This window comes from Pelophylax lessonae (genome assembly GCF_965119305.1).
Source record: "Pelophylax lessonae genome assembly, chromosome: 10".
In the NCBI taxonomy this organism is placed as follows: Eukaryota; Metazoa; Chordata; class Amphibia; order Anura; family Ranidae; genus Pelophylax; species Pelophylax lessonae.
In genome coordinates this window covers 42776069-42793247 of record NC_138777.1, presented here as the reverse complement: position 1 = coordinate 42793247, position 17179 = coordinate 42776069, and the positions used below count along the sequence as shown (strand labels likewise).

The 17179-nt window shown below is 43.9% G+C and overlaps 1 protein-coding gene across 3 annotated transcripts in view; it reads right to left on the bottom strand.

Moving 5' to 3' along the window:
• MAPK8IP1 (mitogen-activated protein kinase 8 interacting protein 1) overlaps positions 1–17179 on the bottom strand; it is a 183898-nt gene that overhangs the window by 13830 nt on the left and 152889 nt on the right. For 2 of the 3 annotated variants that reach the window (XM_082270002.1, XM_082270004.1), the window contains exons 4-9: positions 17022–17103; positions 13601–14410; positions 9799–9874; positions 4068–4240; positions 1344–1450; positions 1101–1220 (exon numbers count right to left, since the gene is read on the bottom strand). In XM_082270002.1, coding sequence (XP_082126128.1) covers positions 1101–1220; positions 1344–1450; positions 4068–4240; positions 9799–9874; positions 13601–14410; positions 17022–17103 — 1368 coding nt within the window. The remainder of the gene's footprint in view (positions 1–1100; positions 1221–1343; positions 1451–4067; positions 4241–9798; positions 9875–13600; positions 14411–17021; positions 17104–17179) is intronic. The other variant, XM_082270003.1, reaches the window with a different exon arrangement.

The following is a 17179-nucleotide window of genomic DNA, read 5'->3' as shown; positions in this document are numbered from 1 at the left end:
TTGTTACTTGTTGGGCTCCATGTTATATAGTTGGCTATGTTAGCCGTGGTAATTGCATTCTTTTAAGTTTGTCCTTTCCCCACCCCTCAGTGGTTACTGCTTTTGGACGTCCCATCCGTCTATGATTTAAAGCAGCAGCTACGTCCCTCGGTGGACGAATGAGAAAATGGGATTTTTTTACTTACCGTAAAATCCATTTCTCTGAATCCACCGACGGACGTAGGTCCCACCACTCTTTTCTCAGAAGAGTTGGGTTTGGGTTATTATTCACTGCTTGCAACTAAACTGAAGATGCAACAGTGAGGCCAGGGGTAATAACCCATGGACCCCGCCCCCCTGGGCATGTCAAAGCCTTTGGCTCTACCTGGTCACTCTTAGTGGGAGGGGCTTATTACCCATCCGTCTATGATTTAAAGCAGTAGCTACGTCCGTCGGTGGACTCATAGAAATGCTCGTTTTTTCCTCTCCCAACCACCCACCTACAGTGTGATGTGGCAGCCGATTGGGTCTGTTCACACTACTACAGCTGATATTCTTCATGCTGCGGCAATTTTTACTTGGCACATCAAGTTTGACAAGTGGTGCTGCTTTCCATACTCACCTATTGAAGTCAATGGGATTGCATCACAACCATGCGCTAAACACTTGGCATGCAGTACTAGCATGTTATTTTAGTGTTATATCTTCCCTGGGCTTAAAAATAAAAGCATGGGCACTCAAATGGACAAATTCCACAGTGGCTAAGTGGTTAACCCTTCCACCTAACAGCACTAGAGTTACGGTTTGAATCCTGACCACGGTGCTACTTTTCCGTTTGCATTTTCTTCATGTGACTGCATGGGTTTCCTCCAATACTCCAAAAACATGCTGGTAGGTTAGTTGGCTGATGTGAATGCACATTATATATATATATATATATATATATATATATATATAATTTTTTTACTTAATAAAACTTAATAAAATACATAATTGAATGGATTTTTTTTTTTTTGTTGTAGTCAAAGGTCAGCTATAAGGTTTAACCATTTTCTGACAATATAACATAAAATTGCAGAATTCCACAGGCTTGTCCTCCTGATACGGTTACATCTACTTACCTGGCTGTGATCATGAGGGTCCTCCCCGTGCACTGCAATCTTTAACCCTCGCAGACTGATCTCCAGGATGCAGCTGGAGGGTGGGTTTGACAGCACTGTAAGGCGACGGGACATAGCAATCTGAAAAAAAGGACAACTCAGAATCACTTAAAAATAGCACCACTGAAAACTGGAGAGGCCCAGGACCATTGTCCTTTAAAAGGAACTTTGCTAATTTCTGTACCACTTCGATGCAGTACCCACCTTTTGCATGGCGGTGCAGAGAACGTCAGTCCCTTTGTGATATGGAACCTGCACCGAACCGAGGAACTTCACCCAAAACTGATCCACCCAATCAGAGGCTCGTGTTTCTGTACAGAATAAGAGTGAACAGAAAAAGTATTAAAGCTGAGAGTTGGGCTCTCAACCAATACCCTCCATGGCAAGGTGATCCCTGCGTTGTATGAATCTGACTCTATAAATGTAAAGTAATGACTTAGAAACTATTTATTCTATTGAAGTAACCATCATGTACTCTAACCAGATCATGGGGGAAGGATAGAAATATGGTGGCAGACCAAAGGTTGTGAATTAAACCACAGCTCATGAACCATGGTGACCCATAATGGGCTGAATGGTGGCCATTCCTTGGGTCAGTAACATGGACACTGACAGGAGAGTAGATTTCTTCCTTTTCATCTCCCCTTGTTTTCATCATTTAGGTGGGGTGGTTTGTGAGGATTACGGCATTTTATAACATAGAACAAAACTGTGTGTTCTAAGAGCTAGGACTGCTAATCACATGAATAGGGTGTAGATGGGCAGGTAATTAGGTGATATTCATAACTCCAAAAAACTTTTTAGTAATAAACCTATTGTGCCAGGCTTTCCAATGCCAGTATTCCAGAGGGGAGGGTGGCTGACCACTCTGTAGGCACTTAGGAGGCCTTCAGGATAGACTGGTCACCAGGCTCAGAGGACAGTAGGTAGCAAATTATTTTGTTACTGTAAAACTAAAAAATGCTGAAGCTGGTTCCACGCAATGTTAATAGAGGTACTGTGCAGTATACAGAAGCTGCTGCCTCCCCTAAATACAGCCCCTAAAAAGGGGGATGTTTTAGTGATAAACGTATATATAATGGGTAACCATCATGTAATATAGGTTTATGAAGAGGATGCACATATGTGTGCCATAAAGTGTGTGGTGCTAAAATATTATGTGTATGTGCTAATGGTAATGAATTCACTGAAAATACATAGCAGGTGACTCGTGCTCATAGAGAAAAAACTTGACAATACATACATACAACTAGAACACAATATGAACAGAAATAAATGTGCAAAATCAAACAGCAATTTTTCATACTGCATTAAATGAGTCCTTCTGTGACAAAAAAAGTGACTGGTGCTCTTTAAAGTACTTCACAATTGTGCGTATGGATTAAAGGTAATAACGAGCAAAAAATATATTAAAAACTGGTCTAGTGGAAAGTTCATCACAAACTTATAAAGTGACAGATGCTCTTTAAAGTGCTCTGATTACTTATAAAATGGTGTTTGCTGCTGGTGTTCCACAAAACGTGCTCCCCCTCTTTTACCTCACTCACCAGAGAGCTCTCCCCTCTTGGGGGTAACCAGCATCCACAGTACCCAGTGGCTAAGACCGCAGACCTAAGATCCACACCCGATGGCACTCCTTTTCCTGGTCCCTTGGTTTGACATGCGGAAATATGAAAAGCAATATCCCATAGTGCAATATGATATAGTTCCTTTATTGTAAACACATCGAAATGCACTTACATCAAGCTGGCGTTTGAACAGCATAAAAAAAACAGGAAGTCCGGGTTGTTATGCATTCCACAGACTCTAACCGGAAGTAAAGCAATGACGTCGTTCTGACAAAACTCATAGGACGGAGCTAACAGCGTCATTGCGTCACTTCCGGTTAGAGTCCGTGGAACGCATCACAACCCGGACTTCCTGTTTGTTTATGCTGTTCAAACACCGGCTTTATGTAAGTGTATTTCGATGTGTTTACAATAAGGAACTATACAGTATTGCATTATGGGATATTTCTTTTCATATTTCCGCATGTAAAATGAGGGAACAAGGAAAAGGAGTGCCATCGGATGTGGAGCTTAGGTCTGCAGTCTTAGACACTGGGTACTGTGGATGCTGGTTAACCCCAAGAGGGGAGAGCGCTCTGGGGAGTGAGGTATAATAGGGGGCGAACGTTTTGTGGAACACCAGCAGCAAGCACCATGTTAAAAGTAGTCGGAGTGCTTTAAAGAGCATCTGTCACTTTATAAGTTTGTGATGAACTTTCCACTAGACCAGTTTTTAATATATTTTTTGCTCGTTATTACCTTTAATCCATACGCACAATTGTGAAGTACTTTAAAGAGCACCAGTCACTTTTTTTGTCACAGAAGGACTCATTTAATGCAGTATGAAAAATTGCTGTTTGATTTTGCACATGTATTTCTGTTCACATTATGTACTAGTTATGTATTAAATTTTTTCTTTATAAGCACGAGTGCAATGTATTTTCAGTGAATTCATTACCATTAGCACATACACATATTATTTGAGCACCACGCACTTTATGGCACACATTATGTGCATCCTCTTCATAAACATATATTACATTGCAGAGCAGCGCCACACCCATTATACAGTAGATACACGTTTATTTTGCTACTGTATCTGATATGGAACAATTATGCAGCCAATAAAGTCTACAAAATCTGAACTCCTGCCTCCCATACTCATTCGATCATCAGCTCTTGATACGAGGATCAGGACAAAAATAAGCTGCGACATGTGCGAGGGTGGGAGTCATGGAGGATACTGGTCATCTTGTCATTGACCATTAAGGTTATCAGGATGCTCTTAATTTCTGATTCTTCCTTTTAAGCATCTCTTTAAATAAGCAGACACATTCCCATATGTTACCTTTTTCAAAACCCAGTGAGGAGGCCCTCTCACCTGCTAAGTGATCTGGTTCCTTCGTCACCTGGACTGCATAGTAAGCTGGAAAGATCCCTCGCTCCCCAGTTCTCATGTTATATGCCTCATACCAGTAATCCTCAGCTTGGACCTCCACATAAAGCGGATCCTCTGCCTCCAGATCTAGCTCCCCTGGGTGGCGGGGCATGAACCTGCAACCAAGATTAAGAATCAGATCATGATTGCTCTGTGTACAGAAAATGTTTCAACTTGTGATATACAATGCATTCAACTACAGCAATTGGTGGCAGGGCACAGCTAATAAATAAAAAGAAAGAGTCAAACCCTCTGTCTGATGTCACTGGGACAGGAAGTGGGGTGGGGATCTGTCAAACTGGGACATAGATGACAAATTCAATTGAATCATTTAGGCAGAGTGTGGAAACTTCTGCTGAACGTTTAATACCAACGATGTCCCCTCTGGAAGGATTTCCCCTCATTGCCTATCCCAGTGTGTCTCAACCTTTTTTCAGTGAAGGCACCCTTTAAAAGTTATGGACAGTCTCAATCCACCCCATTCTAAAATGTAAAGACTATTCTAATAGATTTATATAATGCAGCAACATCAACACATAGGACACCCAACGTTAGAGGTGATTTATTTTTCCAAAGCAAATACACTTTTACAAACTGGTACTGACTAGTATTCCAATGTTTCTCTTCTCTCTCAGTTTTTCTCCATCACTCAGCTAATGTGACCCCAACGCTGATGGATAGGGGCAGGGGAGGGTCAAATAAGGAAGATATGCAGGTGACTGACATCCTCCTCATCAACTGATTGTGCCAATGGTTATTAGGACGCTGGCAGCTAGACGGTTGTAATGATGCACAATGAAAACCTGTGGCTTTGTGTGACTAAAATGCAGGCTTCACCCACATGCTGGTCTGTATATAATTTTTTGGGCAATTTTGAGGCATTTTGCCAAGGCACCCCTGAAGAAACCTCAAGGCACCCCATGGTGCCTGGACAGTGGACACCCTGGTTGAAAAAGGCTGACTATCCCACTAACATTTAGGGGTTATCTCAGTCTACAAGGCTTATAAATAACTACAATATCATGTTTTTGGGGACTAAAGCTTTTAGAATACAAGAAAGAAGATGGCTAGTGCCCTAGAGCCAGTCACATCATAAGTACAATGTGATGATGTCATCGCTATGCCCTGTGACTTCTATTAGTCTGGTCTGTCTAACTGCAGGCCCCTGGAATTTCTCTATCCCCACTCCGGCATCTGTAATTACGGTGTCAAGATATTACACCATTAAACCCTTTGTTTCTTGGAATTTATCTTTAATTTAAACATTTAACATTATTAACAAAGCGAGAAGAAAAAACACTTCCTGCCAGTGAACTGCCATACTATCACAGTCCCACCATAAATCGCTGATCTCCACCATTACTAGTATTAAATAAATAAATAAATAAAAATTCCAGTATACATACCATCATTTGTAGACACTATAACTTTCATGCAAACCAATGAATATACACTTATTGGGATTTTATTTCCCAAAAACATGTAGAATACATTTTGGCCTAAATTTATGAGGATTTTTTTTTTTTAATTTTTTTTTTAATGTTTTCTAGCAGAAAGTATAATTTTATTTTTATTTTTTTAAGATTTTCGGTCTTCGACTTTTGTTTATATAATCGAAAATAAAAAACCCACTGGTGATCAAATACCATCAAAAAAGCTCTATTTGTGTGAAAAAATATATATATTTATATATACTGCTCTGTGTCTTATGGAGGCAGAGAGCCAGCTAGGGAGCGAGCATGCACGAGTGCCCCCACAGCAAGCAGCTTGCTATGGGGGCACTTGGAAAGGATAAAGGGCCCAGAGCACCGGCGGGGGACCCTTGAAAAGGAGTATCCGGGCTGCTCTGTGCAAAACCACTGCACAGAGCAGGTAAGTATGACATATTTATAATTTTTTTTTTTTTGTTAATAAAAAAACTTTTACAAGCACTTTAAAGTAGCACAGTGCTAAATAGCAAAAAATGCCCTTGTCATGAAGGGGGTAACATTTTCCGGAGCTCAAGTGGTTAAAAAAAATAATCATTCTGGCTTAAAACACAAGTTGAAGGCATGAGGCTGAGAATGTCTGACTTTTGTATGCACAAGGCTCTGGAAATAGTGTTCCCAGAGCACAAGTTACTGGCAATTAGAAAATGTTAGCAGCAGATCTGCTTGGAGAACAAGTGACACCTAGATGAAAATGAATTGTTCTAGGTAATTAGACTGTGTCTTCTGTATGCACTTATACATTTGGTTGCTTTTAAATTTGGACTGGATTCTAGCTTTAAAGTGTAACTATAGCTAAAACTTTTTTTTAGTATTGGATGGATTAGGGAACATTTCAAACCTATCAAGCTTTTATTGCTAAGTGTAGAAAAAGCCATTGTGCCAACTTGAAATCCAATTTACTGAAGGCCTAAATCAGCACATAAATGATAAAGGACTTAAGTAAATTTGCTGATTTGGGTTTCAGGTTGGTGTATTGGCTTTTTCTACACTTGGTTTTAAACAGCACCACCCTTAGCTGTGCAGCTGCCCTCATATATGGGTGCTCTAGGCTTTTATTGCTGTGTGGGTGCCCGCAAAATAAAGATAAAGAGTGATGGGATATCCAATGTTTTACAGATGTCACCAAAAGAAAAAGTGAGGGAAATGTTTCAATCATGCCCCCCCCCCCCCCCAGATTTAATTTTTGCCCCCCATCCACCACTGGCTCTGTGCCCGGCCGTATCCTATTCCTGCAGTGTACACATCCTGAGCACAGGCAGCAAAACCACCTACTCCTGCACAGCACACAGTAGCTGAAATCGGATTCCCGTACACACAGCCATGATCTGCACACTGTGTAGCTGGTTACTGCAGCTGCACTGCCGTTGCTCAGGCTGTGTACACTGCAGGGATAGGAGAAAGATATAGTCCAGTGCCTTGCCAAATGTGAGCTCTGCCCTGCCAGTGGTGACCCCTGTCCTCTGCCCTGTCAGTGGTGACCCCTGTCCTCCACCTTACTGCTGACCCCCGTACACTGCTTTGCTGCCCCTTGTTCTCTTCCCTACAAACTAATACCCCCTTTATGCTGTGCTACAAACTAATAATCCCTGTATGCTGCCCTACAAATTGTTGACCCTATCCTCTGCCCCCTGACATTTTTTACGCCCCCCCCCCCCCCCACATCACACATGCTAGATCTGGCCCTAGTTTCTATAGGGCAGGGGCAGTATCTAGTCCATTGGGACACAGACCGCAAAAAAAAAAAAAAAAAGCAGACAGGGGTTTTAATCCTTTCTTTTTCTATCATAAACTTACCTTAGACACACTTTTAAGGGCTTAACATTGGCCATAATGTAGACTAGTTAACACAGCAAGTACTTTGAAAAAAAAAAAACGGGTATTGGATATCTACTGAGAGTTTGCCAGGAGCAATGTGAAAGGGAGCCAAGTGCCACATGTGACATAGAAGCCAACATATCTCATAATGCCAAGATTTTATTCATTTACAAGGTCCAGCCATTGTTAATATAACGAGAACGGCTCGTGCGACATTACTGTAACCTAGCAGCCAAGGAGAATGGACTGGAATGCGCATGGAGGACGCTAGTCACTGTTGAATGAGATGTATACTGTCTGAACCTCACATTCAAAGTAAGGCCCCGTTCACATCTAGTGCTTTGGGATCGCAGGCGGAATCGGTGCGATTCTGACCATGATTCCAAATAGCACTGCAATGCTGACAAAACGCAGCACACGTGTTTGGGTTCCATTCGTTTTCAATGGCACCTAAACGTGGTGCTTTTTGCCAAGAAAGGAGCAGGAGCTACATTTGGGTGATAAGCTTAGTGCATTGCTGTTTGCCAGGATTTATCGCGTGACAAGCTGCATTGTGTTTAAACACATGTGCTGCATTTTGCCAGCATTGCAGTGCAATCCCAAATCGCTAGATGTGAAGGGGGGCCTAGGCAAGTAGATCAATGAATCTGCATCAAAGTTTGCATTAAGCTTGAACATTCCTTCCCGGAAACTGTTCGGATGATTCAGAAGGCTTTTGGGGACGACGCAATGTGCTCAGCACAAATAAAAGTGTGGCACAAACACTTCAAAGATGGTCAAGAATCTGTTGAAAGCGATCCACATTCTGAAATGCCTGCAACAAGCAGAACACCTTACAATGGTATAGTGTCACTAAACCCACATCATTAAAAACTATCAATAAATGGTGTATTACATGCGGTTCATACTCACACTCTATGAGATTTTCTGTATTCTGCAAAAACCTGGTTGATCCTGCTGTTCTCTATCTCCACCTTCTGTCCATGTCCCCAATTCAGCTAGGGATTTTGCAAAGCAGTGTTGGCAGCTCTGCGCATGCTCAGTTTTCAGTGAGTTTTTATGCTGAGCATTTCCACCCTATCACATCTGAGCAGCCCATGTGACTATAGAGTCCCACATGTGGGCCTATACACAGTGGCAAATGACAGCGCGCTTCCTCCCTTCTCCATGACCACTAACAAGCTACACGCAATGGGGCCATAGGTGTGCGCAGCCTATTGCATTAGAGTGTGCACCCCAAAGCTCAAACACACATGCCTTTCTCTGCAGCCTCAGCTGCACGGGGCAGAGAATGAATAGGAAGTGCTCTGTGCGGAGTGCATTCCTGTACATTCACAAACTGAAGCATAGTAAACATGGCTGTGCACTGACACTCCCCATCCAACCTGATGGAGCTTGAGAGGTTCTGCAAAGAATGGGAAAAACTGCCCAAAAATAGGTGTGCCAAGGTTGTAGCTTCATACTCAAAAAGACTTGAGTCTATAATTGGTCTATAAAAAGGTGCTTCAACAAAGTATTGAGCAAAGGCTGTGATTACTTATGTACATGGGATTTTTTTGGTTTTTTATTTTTAATAAATTTCCAAAAATTTCAAACAAACTTCTTTCATGTTGTCATTATGGGGGATTGTTTGTAGAATTTTGAGGGAAAAAAAATGAATTTAATCCATTTTAGAATAAGGCTGTAACATAACAAAATGTGGAAAAAGTGAAGCGCTGTGAATACTTTTCGGATGCATTGTAAGTTTCCCTGCATTACAGTGCCATCATCCACATACACAAAGAGAAGGGATACTGTAAATAAAAGTGTAGGTTTAGTATCAATTTAAACATGTACGGGCTGCAATCAACAAAGATTGGCAACTGACAGTGCGAGAACCAGAAGCTGATCTGGGGATTCCAAAAATCGACTGAGATTTTGTGCGAGGTCCAAAGGTGCCTACTTCAAAGGGGACTGAGGCGACATTGTCCTATGTCCAATGCTTCTTGTATCTCCTTCAATAAATATCTCTATTTTACACATTACATGGCTGGATCCTTTCTGGACAGACCTCGTATATAGTGTTTGAAAAACTCCAAATTACACAGAACAGAACAATCAGCATCAGTCGCAATCCAAGAGGAGTTTATCATCTAATGTCCCTCCAACAGCTAATTCCAGTCACATGTGCAATCAGACTGACCTTTTTCTTAGATAATTGGGCAATATGAGGAAACTGCAAAAAACACTGTATAGACAAAGTCCCTAGTGGGAAGGGCGCCCAAAAAAGCCAAGGATCTTGAACAAGACATGAAACTTCTAAAGTATATATATTTTTTTTTAACAAGAACTTCTAAAGTATATTGAGGACGAAGAATGGTCTCACTCACCTGAAGACGGCTCGATGCGTCTGTTCTCGCTCCTCCCCATTTATCAGGCACGAAAACAAGCCAAACGAATCTGCACCTGCAAGAGATAAGAAACTGAGGGCCTCTAAGAAATATTTTACCGGCTGCCCTAAGAGCACCCAAAACAACACCATAAAACCAGAGCGTAACTATTGCTAAAGCTGCCTCAACACTGGCAGAAATATTGCAGGCTCTGGGATAAAGGGCATGGAAGGGGTCCACTAGGCCGGCCTTTGCACCTCTGTGTCAGAGAATGCACATTAGAAGTTTGGCAATGCACATGTGCACAGAAATCTTAGCAGAACAGTGAACAGGCACCCAAATGCGCACTGGAATGCATACGCACACGCACTTAGTACATGTTGGCACCAGACGGGCTATTTAGGAAAACTCCTGCTCGTGTTTAAGGGCTGACTGGTCTTTCAACTATTCCCTGCATCCTGCTACTAACTACTCTGTTTGTTCCCTTGTTGCTGACTCAGCTTGCCTCTGACCTCAACTTAGATCCTGATTCTGTCTTATTGCCAGTTCCTGACCCCAGCTCTGTTCCTGACCAAGTTTTTGCCTTTTGATTCTGTACCTCCCTCCCTGCCTGCTGATGACCTTGGGTATCCCTGTGACTTCTGTTCCTGGCTCTGCTATCTGTAATCTGTAACAACTGTGCTCACCACAGTGCGTTCCTGTCTCAAGTCTGCTGGGTGCTCTGACGAGTTTGCATCCTGCAACCTGCAGCCCATGAGAAGTACCCTTTTAACTTCAGCTGGATCTCCGTGCACAGTTACTGTTCCAGACCTGATGTTCTGCCAGCCTGCCTGGGATCACATCAACTGCTGCAAGCACTCCTATCAACACCTGTCGGCACTTGTGTTCCTCCTGTCCCTCTGTACCCTCTGTTCCATCTTCAGTGGGACTTGGGCTGGAGGTACAAGTGAGGCCTACCTCATCATTTCAGTCTCCCATCAGGTATGTGACACTTTGATGTGGGCCTAAGGGTTCTTGTTTTCTAATTTCTCCCAAAAGCCAATATACAAGAACATCATAAGGACTTCCCGTACAATATGACCAGTGGAACCAGTCTAGATGTGCAGCTTGATGATGTCATCAGTCAAGATATCCATGAAATGATGACTGCTGCACCATTCCAAGTAGGCAAAAAGCATCCCTATATCCACGCAGCAGCCAATGGACTACCACTCTACAAAAATGGCCCGATTCAGAGGTGCCCATTGTTTGCCAGTAGTATATCACCCAGCAACATAACACCAGCATTACCAACTCCTGTTTGACTAAAGCGCTCTTCTGATTTTCTCTCTGCCTATTCATGTCAACATCTGAGGCTTCTTGTTCACATAACAGAGGTCGTTTAGGATAGAAACTCAACAAATTATTGGTACTACTTTCACTTCATGTGTGTCGTGAAGTTTCTATCACCAGAGTTATGCCTATGACTATGTGAAAGGCTTGGACCATCATAGGAAGGGCCCTTTGACACATCTTTACGAGCCTAATGGCCTGCTTTAGGCTGCATTCACATGTCAGCGTATTGATCGCGGGCAGAATCGCCGCGATTCCGCCCGCGTTCTGGAAATCATTGCAAATCGCGGGACGCATGTGCGTTGCCCGTGATTTGCAATAGCACCCCAACCGCTGTGTGATGTGTGACGCTGTGTGATGTTGCCACGATTTACGCCTGGGATGCATTACGCCCAAAAAAGTACAAGAGCTTCTTTGGAGCGTAATGCGTCCCACTATTTTTTCTGCGCGATGTTAACGCGATTCGGCAGGCGGAAATCGCGGCAACATTGCACAGCATTTGGGGTGCTATTGCAAATCACGGGCAACGCACAGGCGTCCCGCGATTTGCAATGATTTCCGGATCGCAAGCGATTCTGCCCGCGATCAATACGCTGACATGTGAATGCAGCCTTACATCTAGTTTTGTTGAACTGGGGCACATGTACTACAATTCCATCAGGCAACAACCATAATCCCACCTCTACTACAGTTTTTCAGAATAGAACAATGAAAGTAGAATCTTGTTTTCATTTTGGATAGAACGAGAAATGTTATTGGATATAGTGATATGAGATGAGGGGTATTATCTGTACTTATTTTGTTGTGATGTGAACCAACCTTCCCATACTTTTTGTCTGAGAGTTACACCACGTAGGACTTTAACAGTACCAACTGTAATAATCCCTATCGGGTTTTCTCATCTGTGTTTCATTGCGGACATTTTCCCTCATTTACTGTCCCATAATCACAACAGGAAGTGGGAGGAAATACTGTGTAAAATGAGGAAAATGCCCTCTCAGCTGTCACTGCAACAAGTGTCCCCACTGGAAGATTTGCTTCTATATCTGCTCTGGTGACAACTGAAAATTTTGGATTTTCCCTCACTTTCAGCCTAGGAGACAATGGTCACTAATACAAATGAAGAGAGTGAATCTCCTCAATGGGAACACAGACAGCAATTAAAACTTTAAAGAAAGATGGCATGAAGAGTTCCTGGGTATCAGTGGTGCTTCCACTCATTTGCATCCTCCCCCCCTCTCTGGTGCCACATTTGGCACCTTTCAGGGGGTGGGGGGAACAGGTACCCATTTTTGACAGGTACCCTTCCCCACTTCCGGGAGACGGGCCAGCAGCGCTGTCCCTCGGAAGTTTGACCCCCTCATCCTTCCCCCGCCGCCAAGCCAATCTGAATGTGCAGCGCGCTTCACGCATGCCCAGTAGGCACCCGCCCGTGAAGCCGCAAGGCTTCACTGCCAGGTTTCCTTACCGGCAATGGCGGCGGCAGCACCCGACAGCCGATGGAAACATCGGCAGCGGTGCCGACATCGCTGGACTCCAGGACAGGTAAGTGTCCTAATATTAAAAGTCAGCAGCTACACATACTGTTTAATTTTTGGAGGGGGAGGCCGGAACATCGCTTTAACTGTTCGACAAGTTCAAAAAAAATAACTCTGGTGAGCTGATAACTTCCTGTGCTTTCTGCCTCTGGACTGTTATCAGTTAGCATTGTTCCCTGCTATCTCTAGACTACAAAACACCTACCCTTGTTATTGAGAAAATAGGGAGGTCTTATGTGGTCTTGACACAATGTTAAGTAGTCATAACAAACTCCCTGTCCTAAGGTGACAATACTGCTCAGTAGGGTTGTCACCCTTGGACAGGAAGCAAGGTAATAGCTGGATTACCAGGTTAAAATAAAGGGTAAAAAAGGCATGAAAAAAGAAAATGAATGCAGCCAGGGGTGGACTGACAACTCATGGGGCCCCCGGGCAATCAGAGATCATGGGGCCCCCTGTGTCCACACTCAAGCCACACAAAGCCCCACCTAAAAATTGCAGCTAAGCCACATAGAGTGGGCATTTAATTATCTACCGCAGCATAGCCTGCATGGAAGTTCCTGGCTTCTTTCTGTAGTGTGTAGCCTCTCATGGGGCCCCCTACTGACCCTGGGCCCTCGGGCAGTGCCCTAATCCCCGAATGGTCAGTCCGCCCCTGAATGCAGCCACCACATCTAGGGACTGGTAAGGTGGAAGGGTATTAATTTTTAATTGTAGATACCCTTAAATGTGAGTCACTCATAAATCAGTCGCTAGCCAGAGAACGCTCCTTTTGTGTGCATGAACCCTTATTCAAAAAATAATATCATTAAAAATAAAGCAAAAATGTGTGCATGCTCAAAAACAAATAAAATAAATGCACAGTTAGTAATGCAAGGATACACAGTTAAAACAAACAACAGTACGGGCCGTATTCTGTATGGTTCACTCACTCGTACATCGCGACCGTCCATTCATGAAGACGTTGAGGAATTTTTTAGAGTAGGAGACATCGGCGTCTGGTGAAGAGGTGTCCGAGAGACACATGGACCTTCGGACTCTGTTCCCTTCCCTCCCAGTTGCCCCCACGTGTTCCTCCTCCTCTTCTTCATATTCCTCGCCTATGGCAGACTCATAAGGCGAGGAAACACAATTATCGTAGACGGTACCGCTGTCACTGTCGTCGCTGTACCCTGCATAACACTGCCGCAGGCTGACCAGTTGTAGCTGTACATTGTCGTCAACCACTAACGTGTATTTGACGGAGTCATAAGATAGTCCACTGGTGTCTGAGCTTACAGATGACCTCTGTAGTCCCCGAGGGCCACCAACTCTTCCAGGGCAACCCAGATAGCCCACCCCATCCTCTCCTTCCTCCTCTTCCTCACTGATGGACAGCTGCTGCCTGCCTGAATTGGGGGGTCGGACATTAATGTCTGCATCTGAGCTGACGGACATTCGGCAGGGTCCAGCCTGGGATACGAAGGGTCTTTCTGGTTCTGGAGGATCTGAACATCTCTGGACTGGAGTGAGAAAGATTTCTTCCGTGGGCTCCAGTCGTACATCAGTCTGGTAGCGGATACGGTCCCGATGAGGGTCCAAGCGGTTTCGGGCATTGGAGCGCCCAGAGGGGTCATTGGCACCCTGAGTGGCATTGTGACGTCGACAAGGGGTGTCTGTTGAAGTACCGCGATCCTGCGTGACAGCCGGTGGGTTCCCTTCATCACTTAGACACACGTGTTCATTGGATGGTGTTGTCTCCCCTATAGATTACAGAAAAGGAAGAAAATGTAATTACGTTGCAATGTGCAAGTCCCTTAAAAAGGAATATGTCATCTTTTAAACATTGTTAAAGTGGTTGTAAAGGCAGAAGGTTTCTTATTTGAAAGTAGAAGTAAACTTCCATTGAATGTTTGTACCTATAGGTAGGCCAATAATAAGGCTTACCTATAGGTACTGTAAATATCTCCTAAACCTGTACCGTTAAGGAGATATTTACTTTATATGCAGCTGATGACGTCATCAGGCGCATGCGCTCTGAAGGAACACCACCCATGCCGTTTCTTCAGAGCCCTGTGCCGTGACCGGCGCCTCCAGTGTGCATGTGCGGGAGTGACGTCACGCAGCTCCGGCCAGTCACACAGCAAGAGTCCGCAGATCCGGAAGGAAGACGGATGCGGCATCCAGCGGTGACAACGAGGGCTTCGTTTGCAGGTAAGTTTCATCTAATAAGCTAATATGGGATGAATGGATACACAGAGCTGCGGCTCGGCTCCGGTGCCCCCATAGCAAGCTGCTTGCTATGGAGGCACTCAACAGGAGGAAAGGGCAAGGAGCGCCGGCGAGGGACCCGAGTAGAGGAGGATCGGGGCTGCTCTGTGCAAAACCAACAGCACCGAGGCGGTAAGGATGACATGTTTGATATTTTTCTAGAAAAAAAATGAGACTTTAGTATTGCTTTATTTTGATATAAAATTTCAATTTAGTTTTAGTCATAGTCTTTTGACTAAAATGCCATTTTAGTTTTGGTCATACTTTAGTGATATTAGAAGCTGGAATCACTGTATAGACACAGCTTCCTCAGTGATCTCCACTTGCTTTTGGGTTCCTGCACCGAGCAGCTACCCATCTACATTGTGAACACAGGAGGTGGGCTGCCGGGCACGGGCGCCATTTAGAGATTGCTTTGTTTTTTCTCAATGAATGCAAAGCATTCTCTGATTGGACAAGGAGGAGAGTGTGAAGTCAGCCCCCCATCTCTCCACCTCCTCCAATCAGAGAAGAACGCAAAGCGATCTCTAAATGGCGCCCATGCCAAGTGACTGACCTCCTTTGTTTAGGATGCAGCAGGGCAGCTGCTTGGCACAGGACCTAGAAGCAAGTGGAGATGACTGGAGCAGCGGTGTTTATACACTGATTGCCAGCTTCTAGAAGGATCCCACAGGTAAGGTATATGGACCAAGTTGGACCAATGTAACTATGTAAAATAATCCATACTTGCAATTATTTAAGTCTCAACTCCAGATGAAATAGATTTTTTCTAAAAAATACCCCCATCCAGTGTTAAAAAAAAGCACTAGATGCAAAATACTTACCTTCAGTCTGCAGCTGTCCCCTTTAGACAGCATTCCTCGAGATGTCACAAATAATCTCTGTAACATGTCAAATTTACAGTCCTCTCAGCTCCTCCCAAGACCTCCTGCTCTCTAGCTCCCTTGTCTCCACCTCCTATGCTCATCCCCAGGACTTATCCAGAGCCACTCCCATCCTCTGGAACTCCCTACCCCAATATGTTTGAATATCTCCTACTTTGTCCACTTTTAGCCGATCCCTGAAAACTCATCTCTTCAGGGAAGCCTATCCTGCCTTCAGGTAATAACTGAATGTTCTGTTTCTCCCATCAGTTCGTCCCTCACAGTTATTACCTTTTTTGTTTCACCAACCCCTCCTTATTAGATTGCAAGCTCCCAGGCGCTTGGGCCCTCTTTACCCGCTTGTATTGAATTGTATTGTTGCTGTATTGTTCCCACTTTATGTTGTAAAGCGCTGCTATATAAATCATGTATAGCAATAAAAATGATCATTAGCTCCATCTTGAGGTCATAATACTTTATTTTCCTGATAGAGGTATTTTAGGAAAACACTGCATTATGGCCACTGGATGGAGCTGACACTCATAAGAAATAAACATATTACATACAATACGGGGTTATTCATAACACCTGAGCGAATGCTATGGCATTGGTAAAGCACATTTTTAATTGACAGACCCATGAATTTAGGCTCCGTTCACATGTAGGCGTTTTGGGGGCATTTTTCTGCTCTAGGATCAGCTCTCAAAACGCCCAACAAGACAAATCCTATTCATTTCAATGGACCCTGTTCACATCTGAGCGTTTTGACGCTGTGAGCAAAACGCCCAACGCTCAAAAAAGTACATGAGCTTCTTTTTGGGCAGATTACAGGCGTTTTCCATTGGTCTCTATTCAATCTAAAAACGCCTGCACAAAAAACGCCTGTAAAACGCCTGCAAAAACGCCCATAAAAACGCCTGAAAAAACGCCCATAAAAATGCCTGTAATAGCAACGCCAAGATGTGAACGTAGCCTTAGTGGCTCTAGTGTCCACCCATACTATATCCACCTATTGGCACATATTATATCCCAAACCCCAATTTTGTCGGGAGGGGGGCTTTTATCAGCAGACTGAGCTGGTGGGGAATTGCAGTAACAGCCAGAGCAGTGCCTACATAGCAATAAGAACTCACGGATTCACTATTACCTCTCCACCCTGGTGCCATCTCCAGCTGGTGGCACTCTAATTTGTCTATGCTATGGAAGTCCCTAGATGCAAGATGAAGATAAAAGTACTTACCTGTCTTAAGTGGAGAGGAGGAGCGAGACACCCTCTCCTGCCAGCTGTACTTCTTCGCCAGAGAGTTGTTATTCAAAGTGTCCTGTAAGATCAATCAAATGGGATGATGTCACTACTCAGCTGTCTTTTAGTGTAAGAATCACAAGCCAATCTAGCAG